Consider the following 16,337-nt stretch of genomic DNA (forward strand, 5'->3'; position numbering starts at 1 on the left):
ACCAAGTCCGACCGTTCCCCCAGCACTGCCAAGCCCGCACTAAACCATGTCCCCAAGTGCCACATCTACATGGCTTTTAAATACTGCCAGGAATGGTGACTCCATCACTGCCCTAGGCAGTCTGTTCCAATGCCTGGAAACCCTTTCCATAGGGAAATTTTTCCTAACATCCTAGCACACCTTGAGGCCATTTCTTCTTGTCCTGTTGCTTATCACTTGGCAGATCAAACTACTCCCCCAGCTGGCTCCCCCTTCCCATCAGGGAGCTGTAGAGAGTGAGAAGGTCCCCCCTGAGCCTCCTTTTCTCCAGGCTGAGCCCCCCCAGCTCCCTCAGCCACCTCTCATCACACTTGTGCTCCAGACCCTTCCCCAGCTCCATCCCCTCCTCTGGACACGCTCCAGCCTCTCAATGTCTTTCTCATCTCGAGGGGCCCAAAACTGACTCCAGGGTTCAAGGAAGGGCCTCAGCAGTGCCCAGTTGGGGGGACAGTCACTGCCCTGGCCCTTCTGTCACACTGTGGATGACACAGGCCAGGATGTCATTGGGTTTCTTGACCACCTGGGCTCACCTGGGCTGGTGTTCAGCTGCTTTTGACCAGCCCCCCCAGGCCCTTTCCCACCAGGCTAGTGCAAATTTCGCTGAAGTAATAGATAATGGTACATTTTATAATGATCAGTGGAACATTGAGAACTTGCTGACAAGTCAAGGTGGTCCAATCCAGTTTAGGGACTCCGTGGATGCCTAAAAGTAACAAGCTGGAGCTCTGTGGCCACTTAAAGTGACAGGCCTGCAGCGCTGCAGGGCTTTGTTGTGACCCAGGGCAGGTCTAAAGTGCCTCCTTGGACAGGAGACTGATGGGAGACCTCACTGGAGCCTACGGCTTCCCGGTGCAGGGAACAAGAGGGACAGGCACTGATCTCCTCCCTGTGGTGACCAGTGACAGGACCCCCGGGAACGGCCTGAAGTTGTATTAGGGGAGGTTTAGGCTGGGTATTAGAAAAAGGTTCTTCCCCCAGAGGGCACTGAACAGGCTGCTCCGGGTGTTGTCGCGGGCGCAGCCACGAAGTAACTCCCTGTTCCCTGCGAGGTCACCGCCACCCCCTCAAGGATTCCCGGGAATCCCTTCCCAGGTTCCACCCAACGCCCCCCGCGCGGGGCTCGAGCCGCCGAACCCTCCCCGCGCGCTCCTCGCGCCATGGGTTGAGCGCGCGCAGCCAATGGGAGGGCGCGGGGTGGGCGGGGCGAGGCGGGGATTGGTCGGGGCAGTGGGGCGGGGGCGGGGCCGAGAGGCGAGGCCGGCACCGGCCGAGGGTGCGCGGGTCAGTTGCAGGTTGGAGCGGGCGGTGCTGCGCTGGGACGGGAGCGCTGCCGCTGAGCGAACCCCGGCCGGCAGCCCTCAGTTCGCGGTCCCGGGTGAGGGACTCCCGGCGAGCGGCCCCTGGTGCGTGATCCCGAGTGAGGGATCCCCGGTGCGCCGCCCCCGGTCAGTGGCCGCTGGTGAGTGGCCCAGAGAGCGACCCGCGGTGAGCGACCCCCGGTAGGTGACCCCCCCGGTGAGCGACCCCCGGTGAGGGACCCCCGGAGAGGACCCCTCGTAAGTGACCCCTGGTGAGGGACCCCCGGTGCGCGGCCCCCAGGGGGTGTCGGGCCGGGGATGGGCGCGTTCCTTCCCCATCCAGAGCCGAGCGGGGCCGCGGCGGGAGCTGTTAGTTACAACCATTTCAGAGTTTCCAATAAAAACTCACCGTTCTTGAAATGCAAAGCCTGAAAAATGAAACAAGTGTACAGTGGGAATTCTTGTTACCAGCACTGATCTGGACATAAGTTATCAGAGGGTGTAGCAAAACTAGCAACAGAAATAACCTTTGGCTCTATAGCCCCGCTGTGCATTCATTGGTCATGGCAACAAAGTTTTGCTTTTAAACCCATCTGCTAAGGAAACCTTTCCAGAAATGTGAGATTACATTGCTACTTTTCTTAAGAAGTTGTGAGGCCTTAATACAGTGTACACAGATGAGACGCTGAAATAGGAGAGAGTCCAGTTCCTGCTGATCAGTGGAGATGAGGAATCAGCTCTGCTGAGCAGGCTTCGAGCTTTGTGAGTTTTACAAGTCTGTAAGTTTTCCCTAAGTGGACTGTTTCGAATCTGTTTTAGGAAGAAACACTATTTTCTGTTTTATCCACTTTCCGTACTGCAATTTATCCCTAAAATTCAGCCTGTAGTTTCAAAAGATAAAAATCCTTAGACTACATCTTTTGGCCTCAGTAGCCAATTGCAACTTGCCCAGGGAAGTTCAGCAACAGCACCATTCATTAAATACATTGTTCTGTACCAGAGATCCCACAGAGATTCAGCTCCAGTGCTAAACCCCATAGAGTGTCAACTGCCATAACAGCTGATTTTTGACTTCGGTGAGGTTATCTCCTGTTTTCTTTCATGTAGTTGGCAGAACTGGAGCAAGGGATCTTGACAAAAGTACATCTTCACCGAGGTCCAGTACAGATAATGTTACAATTAATGTTACAGATAATGTTAGCCATTCCTCTAATTAAAGAAGGCAATTAGATACAGAAATTTATTTTCAGAGGTTTAAAGAATGTGAGGAAACATTTTTCTTTCCTTTTGCATTTCACAGGTAACTAATGTGCCATATATAATATTATATAATATATCTTAAAAGAAGTTTCCAGTTAGCAAGAGGTTTAATGGGTTAGCTCGACATCGGTGTTTTGATTATGTTTTGCTGAATATAAATTCGTAAGGAATTGCTAAGGATTTTTTCCTTCCTTCCCTACACCCCCAAATTTCTTGTAATCAGAAGGCTATAGAAGAGTTTTTAATAACTGTTATTTGTGTTTCTCTTCTGGAGCCATAGGCATTACTGAGAACAAGCTGGAGTAATGCAATGAATTGTTTTCTTTCCTAGAAGATATCATGGCAGCCCATCAGGAGAAGAAACTTGCTCAAGAAAGAAAACACAAAGCCACCCAAAATGATACTCAAACCTCTCAAGTGCAGTGGGGAAGAGCATGGTGAGAGAAGCTGATGACCCTAATTAGTCCTTGTATTTCCAAGTGCTTCATACTTAACTCCTAAAGTTGCTCCATTCCTGTTAATAACAGACTGTTGTAGTGCCCTGCCCTTGAAGGCTCATGGATAATTTCCTGTAGCAACAGATGCCAAACGAGAGTCCTTCAAGGTTTTTGAGGCAGAGAGCTTGCCAGATGGCTTGGGCTAAAACACAGTCCTCCTTGCAAAAAAGGAAAGTGAATCGTAAAAACTGGTAAAATTTGTAGTTCCTTCAAGGACCAAAATATTTCCTGAGCTTTGGAAAGCAGGCATCCGGCATCTGGTATTCCCAGCTGACAGCTCCTGCTGTAGCAGGATTTATGGCTGATAACTCTGTTCTCCCAGAGCTGGGCAGGTGTTGGTGGGGTGTTGTATTGCAGCTGGAAACAGTCACGGCTGCCTGTGGCTTTCCAGACAGCATGTGGGACAGGGAGTTTAACTCCTGGCCATCCAAGGTCTGCCTTTTCTGTCTTCCCAAGCTTTTCATAATGTTCTTGGGGTTCTGTTATCACTTCCAGCTGAATACTCTACCAGCTCTAGCCATGATTGCCATGAAGTCTGTGATAATAATCTGCTTTCCCGAGGGGAGATAATGTCTGATGTGTTGCTGTGATCAAGTAGAGTAGTTTTATAACAGTTTGAGGTAAAGTGTGGTCTATGTTCAGTGCTAAATTTTTTATGGTTGTTTGACCCACAGAAATGTGTGTGCCCTGAAAACATTTTCAGTTTTCATCCGGTTAGTCTGGAAGGGCCACTGAAAAAAGATTGTCTGATATAATTAAACCACTTCTCTACCTGAAAACCAGGGAAAAAACTGCTGTGTTTTGGATTGCAGGGAGGTGGACTGGTTTTCCTTGGCAAGCATCCTTTTCCTGCTCCTGTTTGCCCCACTGATTGTGTATTACTTCATCATGTCCTGTGACCAGTACCAGTGCTCTCTGACTGATCCCCTCAGGGACTTGCTCACAGGGAACAAACATCTGTCTGACATCTGGAACAGGACTCCCACGCTGACCTACAGGGCTGCTGGCATCTATTCCCTTTGGGTGGCTTTCCAGGTACATCATTGAGTCATGAACTGGTGAAGGGTCTGGTTTTTCAAACAGCTCTTGGATGAATCCTTTTACACAAAGGATAGTGGAATATAGGCCTGACATTTACTCTTGGGTGTTTCTCACTTTCCATGGATTTTGGAATCCAATTGAAGCTTATGGACTGGAAAAATAAGTGTATGGGGAATATACACAGATATTCCTTGTGAAACATAATCCTTGATGAAGGTACTATAGAAAAACACTACCCATTTGTTTTAAATTCATACCCAATAAAGCACTGCAGAAAGGCTGATATTTTCTATAGACAGGCAGTAAAAGAAGGCTGTCAAATGAAATTTAACTTATATGTGTGAAATATCTTCGAATGTAGCAAACCTATTTTTTTTCCCTAATTGGGAAACACTTATAACTCAGATTAATTTCAAAATAAAAGGATGAGGACCTGAATCTAGTTAGCAGTTGTCCTGCATCCCCACCAAAAAAGGATTAACAACCTGTCAGAAAATACATCTTTAGAGTTGTGTATTAGCTTGGATGTATTACTAGTCTAAAATCACAACTGCTAAATATTGCCATATTTGCTTATCCAATATTTATTAGAATCTGCAGAGTATATTTGGTGTATATATATAATAGTACTATGAGGGGTATTGTCTTTTAATACAATCTCTCTCTTCTAGGTGGTTTTGTATGTGTTCGTTCCAGATTTCTGCCATAAATTTCTTCCTGGATATGTGGGAGGTGTGCAGGAAGGTGCTGTCACCCCTGCTGGTAAGGTCTTCCTTAGAATACACTTACACCATCCAGTCTCTTAAAATTAGAGTATTTCTGTACTTACAGTCTTTGATAGCCCATTTGTGGCTGGAGGAAATGTGGATGTCAGTGCCCTCACCTCCCTCATGTGTTCAGTTGAAAGCCAAATAGAAAGCAGCCTTTGTGCTCTTGTAGAATAAATTATAGAATTTCTCTCTCTTGCTGCCAGTAAAACTATTGATACAGCAGGCAGCACACCAGCAATGGAAAAGCTGATAATTTTGGCACTTAGAATCATCAGTGGACTGTTGCTGGTATGTGATGAAGCAGTTGTACCTGCTGGAGCTACGTTAGCCCAAGAGACTGGAATCAAATGGGTGATGTGAAGCAAGTGTTGGAAAGGGTCACTTGTTAGTTCCATCAGTTTTGGGGGAGATTCTAAATTCAGTTTTGTGAAAAGAAAACTCAGCCTAACAAAGCCTAATGGTTACAGCAGAGCCTAAGGTAACCTTCAGAAAAGTGTCACGTCGTGTCATGAGCACTTGCTTGAGCTTCTATACATAATAAAAAGCTGTATTAATGTAATGTTGCTAAAGAGTCCCTTTTTTCTTCATATTTTAGGTGTAGTGAATAAATATGAAATCAATGGACTTCAGGCCTGGATCATTACCCATGTGCTTTGGTTTGCAAATGCCTATTACTTCCACTTCTTCTCCCCTACCATCATTTTTGACAACTGGATTCCTCTGCTGTGGTGTGCCAATATCCTGGGATATGCAGTTTCCACGTTTGCCATGATTAAAGGCTACTTCTTCCCTACCAATGCCAAAGACTGGTATGTAACTGAGTAGTGAGAGAATACTAGTTATTAAATAGTTAAATGAAAATTGGGCTTATAAATTGAATGACTGGCACAAATAATATATAAGATAATATTTGACTGTGGTTCTTTGCTTCATTGGCACCATCCTCCATGTTTCCACACATGTGACAGCAGCATTAGTGTCACAGATACCTCCATCCTGTAAGTAAAGTTACAGTTAGACTGTTCAAAAGCATTACAAAGAGTAAAGCAGGACACTTCTGAAATTCTAAAATTTATTAATTCAATGCTTCAGTTGGGTCAGTTTGTGTTGTCTTCCACAGTCTTATGTGAGTTTATGATTTTTATCATCACTACATCACATTCATCTGAAATGTGTAGTCACAATAGTAATTGACTGTATTTGTGTGTAACTGTGCACTTTTCTATTTTTTCATGCTTTCCAGCAAATTCACTGGCAACTTCTTTTACGACTACATGATGGGCATTGAATTTAACCCTCGAATAGGAAGGTGGTTTGATTTCAAGCTCTTCTTCAATGGGCGCCCTGGGATTGTAGCCTGGACTCTAATTAACCTTTCCTATGCTGCCAAACAACAGGAGCTTTATGGCCAAGTGACAAACTCCATGATCCTTGTCAATGTCCTTCAGGTAAATGCAAAGGAGGAAATTAAGAAACCTGTTTGGAAATGAACTCATATTAAAGTAGGGAAAAGCCTCCTTCCATGGGAATTAAACTTAGACAGAAAATTAAATTGGCCTAAACAAGCTCATTCAGTGATGAAGTAGTGGGACTTCTTTGGACACTTGTGTTCCTTCAGAGTGCCACCAGTGCCTTGGTCATGTCTGCACCAGATTTTAGTGGAAACTTCAGTGGAAACTTTTCTGAACCTCTGTTCTGGACGCAGGCATAGCCTGATCTTGAATCCAAATTAAACATCTATGTCTTTAGATGGGGCAAGATTGGGTGGGTTTTTTCTGAGGGCAGTGCTACACCTGACTTTGTGTGTGTGTGTGTGTCTGTGTGTGTGAGAGAGAGAGACAGGCAGAACTACAAATGCCTGCACACCTCAAAACAGTCCATATGGTGCTGTGCTTTCTACTGAAGAGACCCCAAGGTAATAAATACAGGGCATAGTTTGGATTTGCTCTTTGATCTGTGTAAATGAAAGCCTGTCCAATGGAAGCTCTGTCCCCCCTCTGTGTAACCACATGGCTCTAAGCTGAAGAGTGATCAGGGTGGTCAGTTGTGAGTTCACTTCTGAAGTGTGTCTTTACATAGGACACTTGCCCTAGTCATCATATTTTTGTCTTGATAGATGTGTATCCAGATAGATTGTATTGGTGTGATGTGTTCCTCTTACCACCCTGTTTTTCAAGTGTTAGCAAGGAATTCACAAGTGAATTTTGAGATCATATCCCAAGACAGCACAGAGATTAGGCTGATGCTCTTGAACAGGGTAAGTGGTGACTGTGCTCTGTTATTAATGGGAAATTATTCTCTTGCAGGGTATTTATGTTGTGGACTTCTTTTGGAACGAAGCCTGGTATTTGAAAACCATTGATATCTGCCATGATCATTTTGGATGGTATTTAGGCTGGGGAGACTGCGTCTGGCTGCCTTACCTCTATACTCTGCAGGTAAAAGGAAAGAACCTTTCCAGAAACACTCTGCCCAGCAGCATAATTTGTACCTTAAATAATTACTAGACAGTTTGAGTGTTGAGAATCCATGACAACATTCCTTGTAACAATTCACTTGTAGGAAGGTTTACTTTCCATGCATGGAATTGACATCTTTTCCTTCTTTTGGGCCTTTTTCTGTCACTGTCTATTTTGTCTGCGTATTTTTCTAAATCCTTTGTTTCTTTTTGTGCTGCTGCATGTTGAGGGTCTTGTGGTTGGTGGTGGTTGGTTTGGCTTGTGTTGTTTGTTTTTTTCCCTTCTCTCCTGCTTTGTTTGCATCCTGGCAACTTCTCTCTACTTGTTTCATGAAAAAGTGCGATTTTGGAGAGAGAAAGAAGGCAAATGTAGAATGCAGAGTTTTGTGCAAGTTTTCCACAGTTGTAGTGTTGGGAGTGGATTTTTCCATCCTTTCTTCTCGTCTGTTGTGGGTCACTGTAGTCAAGTTACTGGTCTGGCATCCTGAGCACATGTTGCAAGTTTTGTTTGTATTTTGTTTTTTGCATATTTGTATTTTGTTTGCAACTCTTGTCTCTGTGCTCCCCAGGGTTTGTATTTGGTTTACCACCCCGTCCAGCTGGGCACAGCCAATGCGGTGGGGGTGTTGATGTTGGGCTTGATTGGCTACTACATCTTCCGAGCTACCAACCACCAGAAGGACCTTTTCCGTCGTACAGAGGGGAACTGCAGGATCTGGGGGAAGAAACCCGAGTACATCGAGTGCTCCTACATGTCTGTGGATGGCACCAAGTACTACAGCAAGCTGATGACCTCGGGATTTTGGGGGTGGGCTCGTCACTTCAACTACACAGGAGACCTGCTGGGCTCGCTGGCCTATTGCCTGGCCTGTGGGTTTGCACACATCTTGCCTTACTTCTACATCATTTACATGACCATTCTGCTCACCCACCGCTGCGTCAGGGACGAGCACCGTTGTTCCAGCAAATATGGGAAGGACTGGACGCGCTACACCGCTGCGGTGCCCTACCGGCTCATCCCTGGGGTGTTTTAAGGCTGACACAGAATCCAGGGGAAAGAAAGAAGAAAAGGGTTGGGTGTTTTTTTTTGTTTTGTTTTTTTTTTGAGGTGAATGGAGTTTATTCACACAGGTAAACTAGCACCAAGGTTTTGTGAAAGACATTCTGTGCTGTTCTGAAGGAGAAAAGGCAGCTGGACAATAATCCTTGCTGTACTGAAAGAACTTGCAGGCAATGCTGTGCTTAAAGTAAATGAAATGAGGCACTGAAATGCCTCATTTTTTAGAAAACTCTTCTACCTGGAATTCCCTCCTGTACCTCCCCAGTTCCCAGATTACCTTGGAGATGAAAAGTTACATGTACTGAGAGTCCTGAAATCCCCCAGAGCTGGGAGGTGGCCTTACCTTTCCCAGTAGCAGAGTTCTGGAACCAGTTTCCAGTGATTTAGGAGAGGAGGAAAGTAGTTTTGTGATGTCTTTATGAAAGAAGCTGTCTGCTGCAGTTGCTTGTGACAGTCAGAACCTACAGTCAGTAACAAGCCCAGAGGAGGATTTATTGTTTGTTGCTTTTTGGAGAAATACCGAACTGGAGACAGTGATGTTAAATCATGGTTAGAATCTAAAGGAAATGTTTGTGAAAGCTGGTATAAATCAGTGTAGCTCAAAAGTGACATTCTCAGCCCCTGAAAATATGGTATGTGACTAACTGAGTATTAATTTGATGCTGAAACCAAATCTTGCTTTGTGTAGATACTGAGCTCTGCTGGTTTGGGCTGGGGTAGAGTTAAATTTCTCATAGTAGCTGGTATAGGGCTGGTTTTGTCCTTGTGCTGGGACTGTTGATAATGCTGAGATGTTGTTCTCATTGCTGAGCAGTATTTACAGTGTCAGGGCCTCTTCTGCATCTCACCCACCAGGGAGTGGGCTGGAGGTGCACAAGCAGTTGGGAGGGGACACAGGTGAGACAGCCCTGTGGCATCGTGCTCAGGCAAGAAAGAAGGGGGGATTATTCGGAGTGGTGTTGTTTGTGATGGAGCCCTGTTTTCTTGGAGATGGCTGAACACTTGCCTGCAGATGGGAAGTGGGGAATGGATTCCTTATTTTGTTTGTTTGTGTGCACAGCTTTTCCTTTACCTATTAAACTATGTTTATCTCAACCTGAGTTTTCTCACTTCTCTGATTCCCTCCCCCATCCCACTGCAGGGCTATGAGAGGGTGGCTGTGTGGGGCTGAGTTGCCAGCCTGACTGTCCTTTTTGGTGCCCAACATGGGGCTGGAAGGGTTTGAGAGAACAACAGGTTTGATTGGAATGTGCTAAACTGGATGTGTAGCTGTTAGTACCTGTTTAGCTGTTCACTGACAGGCTCCTGTGCTGGCCAAGGGCTCACTGGTTGTTAATTATTAGTGCTCGTTAGTGGCTTAATTTGGGTTTTGCTGGTTCTCATCTTACTGTGCTGTGCCTGGGGATACTCTGGTGGCAGCAGTGGTGACACACCTGGGCTGGCAGGTGTCCAGGCATCACTGCTGTTTCTGTGCTGCTGTGCTGGACAGTCTGGAACTCCAGCTGGAGGAACTGTGACCTGTGGATGAGTGCACACGGGAGCAGGACACCCCAAAGCATCAGTGGCTGTGGATGAGCCCAAGGACAAGCCTGAAGGATCTGTGGTTGTGGATAAATCCATGGTGGATAAATCCAAGGTACACCCTGAAGCATCAGTGCCTGTGCGTGGAGTCGTAGAAAATCCCATGACAGGGATTTTCTGCAGCCATGGGTAAGGCCGTGTCGAATTCTGCAGAGTGGTTTGAAAACTTCATTCTGTACAGTTTGTGTAAAATCACGTTTGTAGAAATGGAAGAAATAAATTCTTAGTTTCAAGACAAACCCCAGTGCCCAATCCATGGCTCCCAGGAATCTGCAGCAGTGCCATAGGATATGACCCTCCACACGTTGTTGCACAAGATCCTGCAGTGCAAAGGCAGGTGTTCCCAACTCCAGGGCTCTCTCCCGATCCAGGATGGCAGGAGCAGGAGAAGGAATATCTTGGCACCACAGTTACTTCTGACAAGAGACTCCATCCCTCCTGGAGCCTCTGGGAGACCTGCTGGAGTCAGTCAGACACAGGAGCCCCTCTGGACAGGTCTCTCTGCTGCCTGGGAGGGGTGGGGAACAGCAGAGCCCACTCCTCCCTGAGGACGCACATGGCCAGGAAAAGCCTGGAATTAAGAATGGGAGCCCAGGCCATCGCAGTAAGGCATTCCCAGGAGCAGCTGGTGGCACAGCAGCAAGTGTCCTGGAGCTGCCACTGCCCAATCCATGCTCCCCAGGATGCTCCCAAGCGCCTCTGAGACAGAGGAATCCCTGTGGACAGGTCTCCCTTCTCCCTTGGAGCCACAGGTGTCAGGAGACCCAGTTCATCTCTGAGGATGGACCTGGCAAGGAAAAGCCTGGAATGAATGAGCCTGTTGCAGGCTCCCAGAAAAGCATTCCCACAAACCAGTTGCACAGCTGAAAGGTGCCTGAGAGCCACCAGTGCCCAATCCATGGCTCTCAGGATGCTGCCACATGGGAAGAGCCTCCATGCAGTGCTGGATAAGGTCCTCCAGCGGCAAAGGCAGTTGTTCCCATCTCCAGGGTGCTCTGTTTATCTATGTGTGGAGGAGCAATAAAGGGAATATCTCCTGCACACCTGTGTTACTTCTGACCAGAGCCTTCATCCTGCCTTGAGCGTCTGTGACCCCTCTGGACTCCGCTTATCCCTGAGGATGCACATGGCCAGGAAAAGCCTGGAAGTAAGAGTGGTAGCCCAGGCCATTGCAGTAAGGCATTCCCAGGAGCAGGTGGCCCAGCAGCAACCGAGCTCAAGACTCCAGTGCCAGTCCAAGACTTCAAGGAAGCTGCAGCCGTTCCGTATGAGAAGACCATCCGTATGTTGCTGGAAGAGATCTTGTGGTGACAAAGTCAGGTATTCACATCTCCAGGGCGCTCTCTCCTGCCAACTGTGGAGGAGCAGGATAATGAATATCTCACACCTCCAATCCTTCTGGCAAGACCCTCCCTGAGAATTGCCAGAATCCAGACAGAGGAACCCTGTAACCAGGTCTCGATGCTGCCTCATAGGTGCAAGTATCAGCAACCCCTGCTAGTACCTGATGATGCAAATCGACAGGAAAAGCTTGGAAGTAAATGAGAGAGCCCATGTAAATCCAATGAGGTATTCCCAGGAGCAACTGGCACGGCTGAAAGTGTTCTGGAGCTCCTGATGCCCAATCCATTGAGCCCAGGAGGCTGCCATATAAAAAGATCCTGAGCGTGCCACTGGACAAGATCCTTCAGAGGTGAAGACTGCTGTTTCCATGTCCAGGTTGCTCTCCTGATCCAGCTGGAGGACCAGGATAAGGAATATCTCCATACTGCCATTACTTCTGGCCAGAGCCTTCATCCTTGCCAGAGCCTCCCTCAGAATTGCCTGACTCCAAACTGTATTTATCTGGATTGTCCAGATAAAGATTTACAAATATAAAATAAGATTCTTGACTTCCAGTAGCTGCATTTGTCATTTTTCTTTTTGAAAAAGCATGGGTGACTTTTCCCTTTTATATTTTTCCCTTCTGAATGCATCTCTTTCCTTTTTCCACTTCCTCTACTCAAAAGACCTTTCCTGTGGCTTATTCCTCTAGAGAATCAGTATAGAGATGTAAGTGATGCAACACATACTTATTAGATTTTTTTGGTTTTGATTTATACTATGTTAAGATGATGAAACATGTATTTTACATTACCTTGAACTGGAAATTTGTTACATAATTAAGGGAAAATATATTAAATATATAAAAAAAGGTTTGAATAGCATAATTAAAAAAAAAAAGTTTCCTTACCTGTCCAGTTGCCATAAAGTACGTCTTAATCTGTCATCTAAACATAAATAAACCTCTTTTTTTCCCCCTTTTGATTTGACACACTTAGACATTGTTTCCTGTATCAAATGGAGCAGAAAAAATACATTATAACAGTTTTATTATTTCCTAAATGCGTTGTGTGTGCTGTAGACCACCCCTGAATTGTGTCAGCATTCCTGCAGGCTGGATCAACTCGACTATAGATTTGCATCATGAGTTAGAAATCATTAACCATCCTCATGCTGAGGGGTGGAGCCCTGATCCCAGAAATGCCACCTAGTGTCAGAGGTTTTCCATGTGTGGAGACATCCTCCCTCTCTAGGGCTATTCCCAGTTCCCCTCTCCCCACTCCCCTCCATCTGTAAATGGAATACTGACAATCCAGAATGGTTATACACTAGAACACTGGCATGACCCTCCTTAGGTAGATCTGTGGCAACCTGGGCATTTGTCACTTCCTACAATAATCCAACCAAACTAATTTGTCACTGCTCCAAGTAATTACCAGCAGCTTTTGCTGTATTTTCCCATCACGTATCTATTTTATATAATCCAAGTTAAATAAGTACAATTTTAAAACATTGGCACTCCTATGTTTGTAACTCCCAGCATAGCACAGGGATTTGAGAGGCAAACTTCAAACTTGATCAGTGATACTGGCAGCATGGGGTCAGTAACATGAAATATCAGGACAAAAGTTCATCCAATACACACACCCAAAAATCCTTCCAAAAATATATATTGTTTTATTTCTATTTTTTTTTTTTTGTATTCTGGAAGGAACAAATTTTACAGCCCTGCCATACAAACAACAAAGTGGGACCCAGGCAGGAAGGGAAGCAAGCAGGTGGTCATTCAGATTCCAGCTTTAAAGGGTGACATCAGCTGGACACTGCCTGGAGTACTTACACATTGCTCATGTTAGAATGAAGCTTCCAGAAGAGAGAAAAATTGTTTTCATGCTTCTACAAAAAACAATTTCTTTACACAAACCCCAAATCTGAATGAAATGAGGGCTTCCTTTCCCCTCTATATGTCCGGTACATCTGTATTGGCACAGAGATGGAACAAGGAAGATCTGTCTGCACAGCCTGAAGGAGCAGAACCTGCCATCCTTACAACAAAGAGGGTGTGAGTTTAGCCCAGCAATGGCCTGGAAACCCTTGTGACAAATTGCTTCCTATCCTGAGTTTAACAATCTAGTCACCAAAGAATTCTTGCTGCAGCAGCCCAGGTTGTCTGCAGGGAAAAGCATTCCTAGCAGGAATAGCCATCAGCAAAGGAACAGAGACAAGCCTTTCCCTGCTCCAATGTCAGACAGAACAGAAAATCCTCTGAGCAACAGCAGGAGTAAGAGAAATTGCCTAAAAGAAGCATTTGAACACATAATGCACTTGCTAATCACAAGGCTGCCCTTCCCCTTCAAATCTCCCCAATGTTATTTGTAAAGTGAAGATATTTTTGTTGGTCTTGAAGGGACAGTTTCTTCCACTAATCACCCAGGACATATCAGGGAACAGAAGGGACCACACTGTGCTGTGCAAGGCTACCATGATTTAGAGTCCAGGTGACCTTGCAAGATTTCAATAACCTTGGCACGGCCAGCAAACACTCAGTGCAATTTCCAAGGCTACATAAGGAAAGGATGCAAGTATGGGGTCTTAAGGGGAGCTGGGAAAATAAAACATGCAATTATTCCAGCAGAGCCAAAGGCAGCCTGAAGCAATTCAGGGACTGAGGGGGTCCAAGAGCCCTAGAAGCCCCCCCCCCCAGTTTTCCTGTCCTCTAGATTGACTTCCCTGAAATCAAGCACCTCAGAAGCACCGCCCCTTGGAGAGCTGGAAAGCTGCTGGGCTGTGTATTTTCACTAAACGCACCTCTATACATGTGTGTATATCCAGCTCTGACACAGAGCCAAGCTACAAGACACATTTGTTCCCTAGGTTTGGAGAGCCTAAACCATCCTTTCCAGGAGTGCTGCAGCAAAACCAAAACACAGGCTTAGCAACACACCTCATTCGAATCTGCCATGAAGATCAGTGTATTCAGCAGCCTCTAAAGTAATTTACAGTTTTCTACTTACTGCAAAAACTAACAACATATCTGTGTGTGATAGTTAATACTATGATCCCTCTTTCTTTTTATTGCTTTCACCTTGGAAAACAGAATTCCGAGGAGCTCTTGAACTGTGCTTTTTGAAGAGGGACTGGGGTTTGCAGGCTGTGAGGACAGAGGCGGGGCAGCAAACTGATCCTGGGAAAGCTGCCTCGCGCTTTCCTTCCCAGCTCTTCTGACTATCCCGTTCTGTCTCCTGCGGAGGGTGCTTGTAAACCCAAAAGTTTCCAGCTCTAGTTTGCGCAGAGAAATGTGCCGGGAGAACAACTGCAACTGTCGCGTGGTCTTTGCTGCCGTCTAGCGTCCTTTTTTTTTTTACGATTACAGTCCTATTGATGGCTTTTTAAACACTCTGGTGTTCCCAGTCTATAAATTACCGCTGTATCGTCCGGCTTCAAACGACTCCTTGCACGGCCTTGAATGTGGATGCTGATTACTCCTGATAAGGTTAAAAACTATGTCTCTTATCTGAGGTTCATAGGATTCTCAGGCAAGTTTCTCAAGCAAGCAAATATGTTTAATAATATTAATCATGGCAAGTTTTTTTCCAAGTAAGTTAGGCACAAACACTTGACAGTATTCTGTCTCTCTTGCAGTGTGCCTGTAAACTCAAAAGTTTCCAGCTCCATCTGGCACAGAAAAATGTGCCAGGAGAAATCTCACTCAGAGTCCTGCTCTGCACATTCCTTCTCTAGCTCCACCATAATGATGTACCCCTGAACACTTCACTGACTTGATGTCTTATGGCCATTAGATAAAGCAGTGTTTGGCTCTCAAATCAAAATGATGGAGGGAAACTTACACTTTTGAAATGAATTTATGGGTGGAAGGTCACCTGAGACCTCAGCTTTAGTTTAGGTTGTAATGCTACTTTCAATGTGATTGGCATGTAAAGTTGATGAACTAATTCTCACCCTCTCCCCAAATGAAGGTGTCTAGGTAAGCATTTAATTTGTCCACCTTTCTTATAAAAACAGAGATTTGAAAAACACAAAGATAAAAATGCTATCTCACAAGACATCTGCTAATTCCTATTTTTTATTGGGATGCCAATCTGAATTATTTCCTGCCCCTGCCACGTGCAGCCCTAGACTCATAATATGCATTTTATGAAAAAGGAATAAATTATGTTTATAAGCATAAAATTTTAATATAGAACAGAAAATTCTAAGCACCAATCAGTTTTACATATTGTCAATATGACACAAATAAAACTCAGCAGTTGTTCTACATATTTAGTAATATATTGTCAATAAAAGTGAAACAAATGTGACTGCAATTATTTAAAGAAACGAGGTGAAAAGTGGATGGGTTGTTTTGGATTTGGGTTTTTTGTTTGTTTGTTTTACCCCTTTTCGTTGTTGTTGTTTGTCTGTTTTTAACAGAATGAAGAAATTATGCTGTTGCTTGCTACATAGGACTCACAACTGCTAAGAATCCATGCTGGACTAGGAGAGTGTACTTGTAGCCTGAAAACACACACTTGTTTAGATGAATATCACTCTTTTCCACCTGCTGTTTCAACCAGTCCTGCAATTAAACATCCCAGGCCACCTGCCTGAGATGATATTCAGTTCTAATTCACTATAAACAGCATTTCCTACGCCAAAAGCATTTTGTGCTATTTATCTGGAAGTACACTTGCAACACTTAATAAATGTTAAATACACTCTTCTAGACCCTGTTGCTGCATATAAAGCACAGCTGCCCATCACAAGATAGTAGCTGAGGTATTTTTAGATGTAATGTCTTGGTTGGCAGGCATTAGCAGAGAACAGCAGTGACTTTTATGCCACAATCATTACTGAAAATCCACACAGTTTTTCAAGATAACATTGAATGAAGCAGAATTATTTTAAAGAAGAAATCAAACAGAAAACATTCATTCAGCTGACACAAATGAAAACCACTGCTTTCTAGTCTTGAAAGATAACAAATGTAAACGGTTATTCACACACAAACCT

General features: G+C 45.0%; 1 protein-coding gene across 4 annotated transcripts; it reads left to right on the plus strand.

The window, feature by feature from the left end:
- The first annotated feature begins 1,340 nt into the window (after nucleotides 1-1,340).
- DHCR7 (7-dehydrocholesterol reductase) lies at nucleotides 1,341-9,518 on the plus strand. Of its 4 annotated transcripts, none has more exons than XM_032690811.1 (8): nucleotides 1,341-1,498; nucleotides 2,929-3,034; nucleotides 3,907-4,129; nucleotides 4,807-4,897; nucleotides 5,501-5,714; nucleotides 6,149-6,353; nucleotides 7,212-7,343; nucleotides 7,933-9,518. In XM_032690811.1, exons 2-8 carry the CDS (start codon nucleotides 2,937-2,939, stop codon nucleotides 8,395-8,397), a joined length of 1,428 nt encoding a protein of 475 aa, XP_032546702.1. In that variant the 5' UTR covers nucleotides 1,341-1,498; nucleotides 2,929-2,936; the 3' UTR covers nucleotides 8,398-9,518. The 4 variants fall into 4 exon arrangements, with proteins under 4 accessions (XP_032546702.1, XP_032546703.1, XP_032546704.1 ...); XM_032690812.1 differs by lacking the exon at nucleotides 1,341-1,498 and adding an exon at nucleotides 1,520-1,538; XM_032690813.1 differs by lacking the exon at nucleotides 1,341-1,498 and adding an exon at nucleotides 1,576-1,595.
- The last annotated feature ends 6,819 nt before the right edge of the window (nucleotides 9,519-16,337 follow it).

This window comes from Chiroxiphia lanceolata, chromosome 6 (genome assembly GCF_009829145.1).
Source record: "Chiroxiphia lanceolata isolate bChiLan1 chromosome 6, bChiLan1.pri, whole genome shotgun sequence".
Classification (NCBI taxonomy): Eukaryota; Metazoa; Chordata; class Aves; order Passeriformes; family Pipridae; genus Chiroxiphia; species Chiroxiphia lanceolata.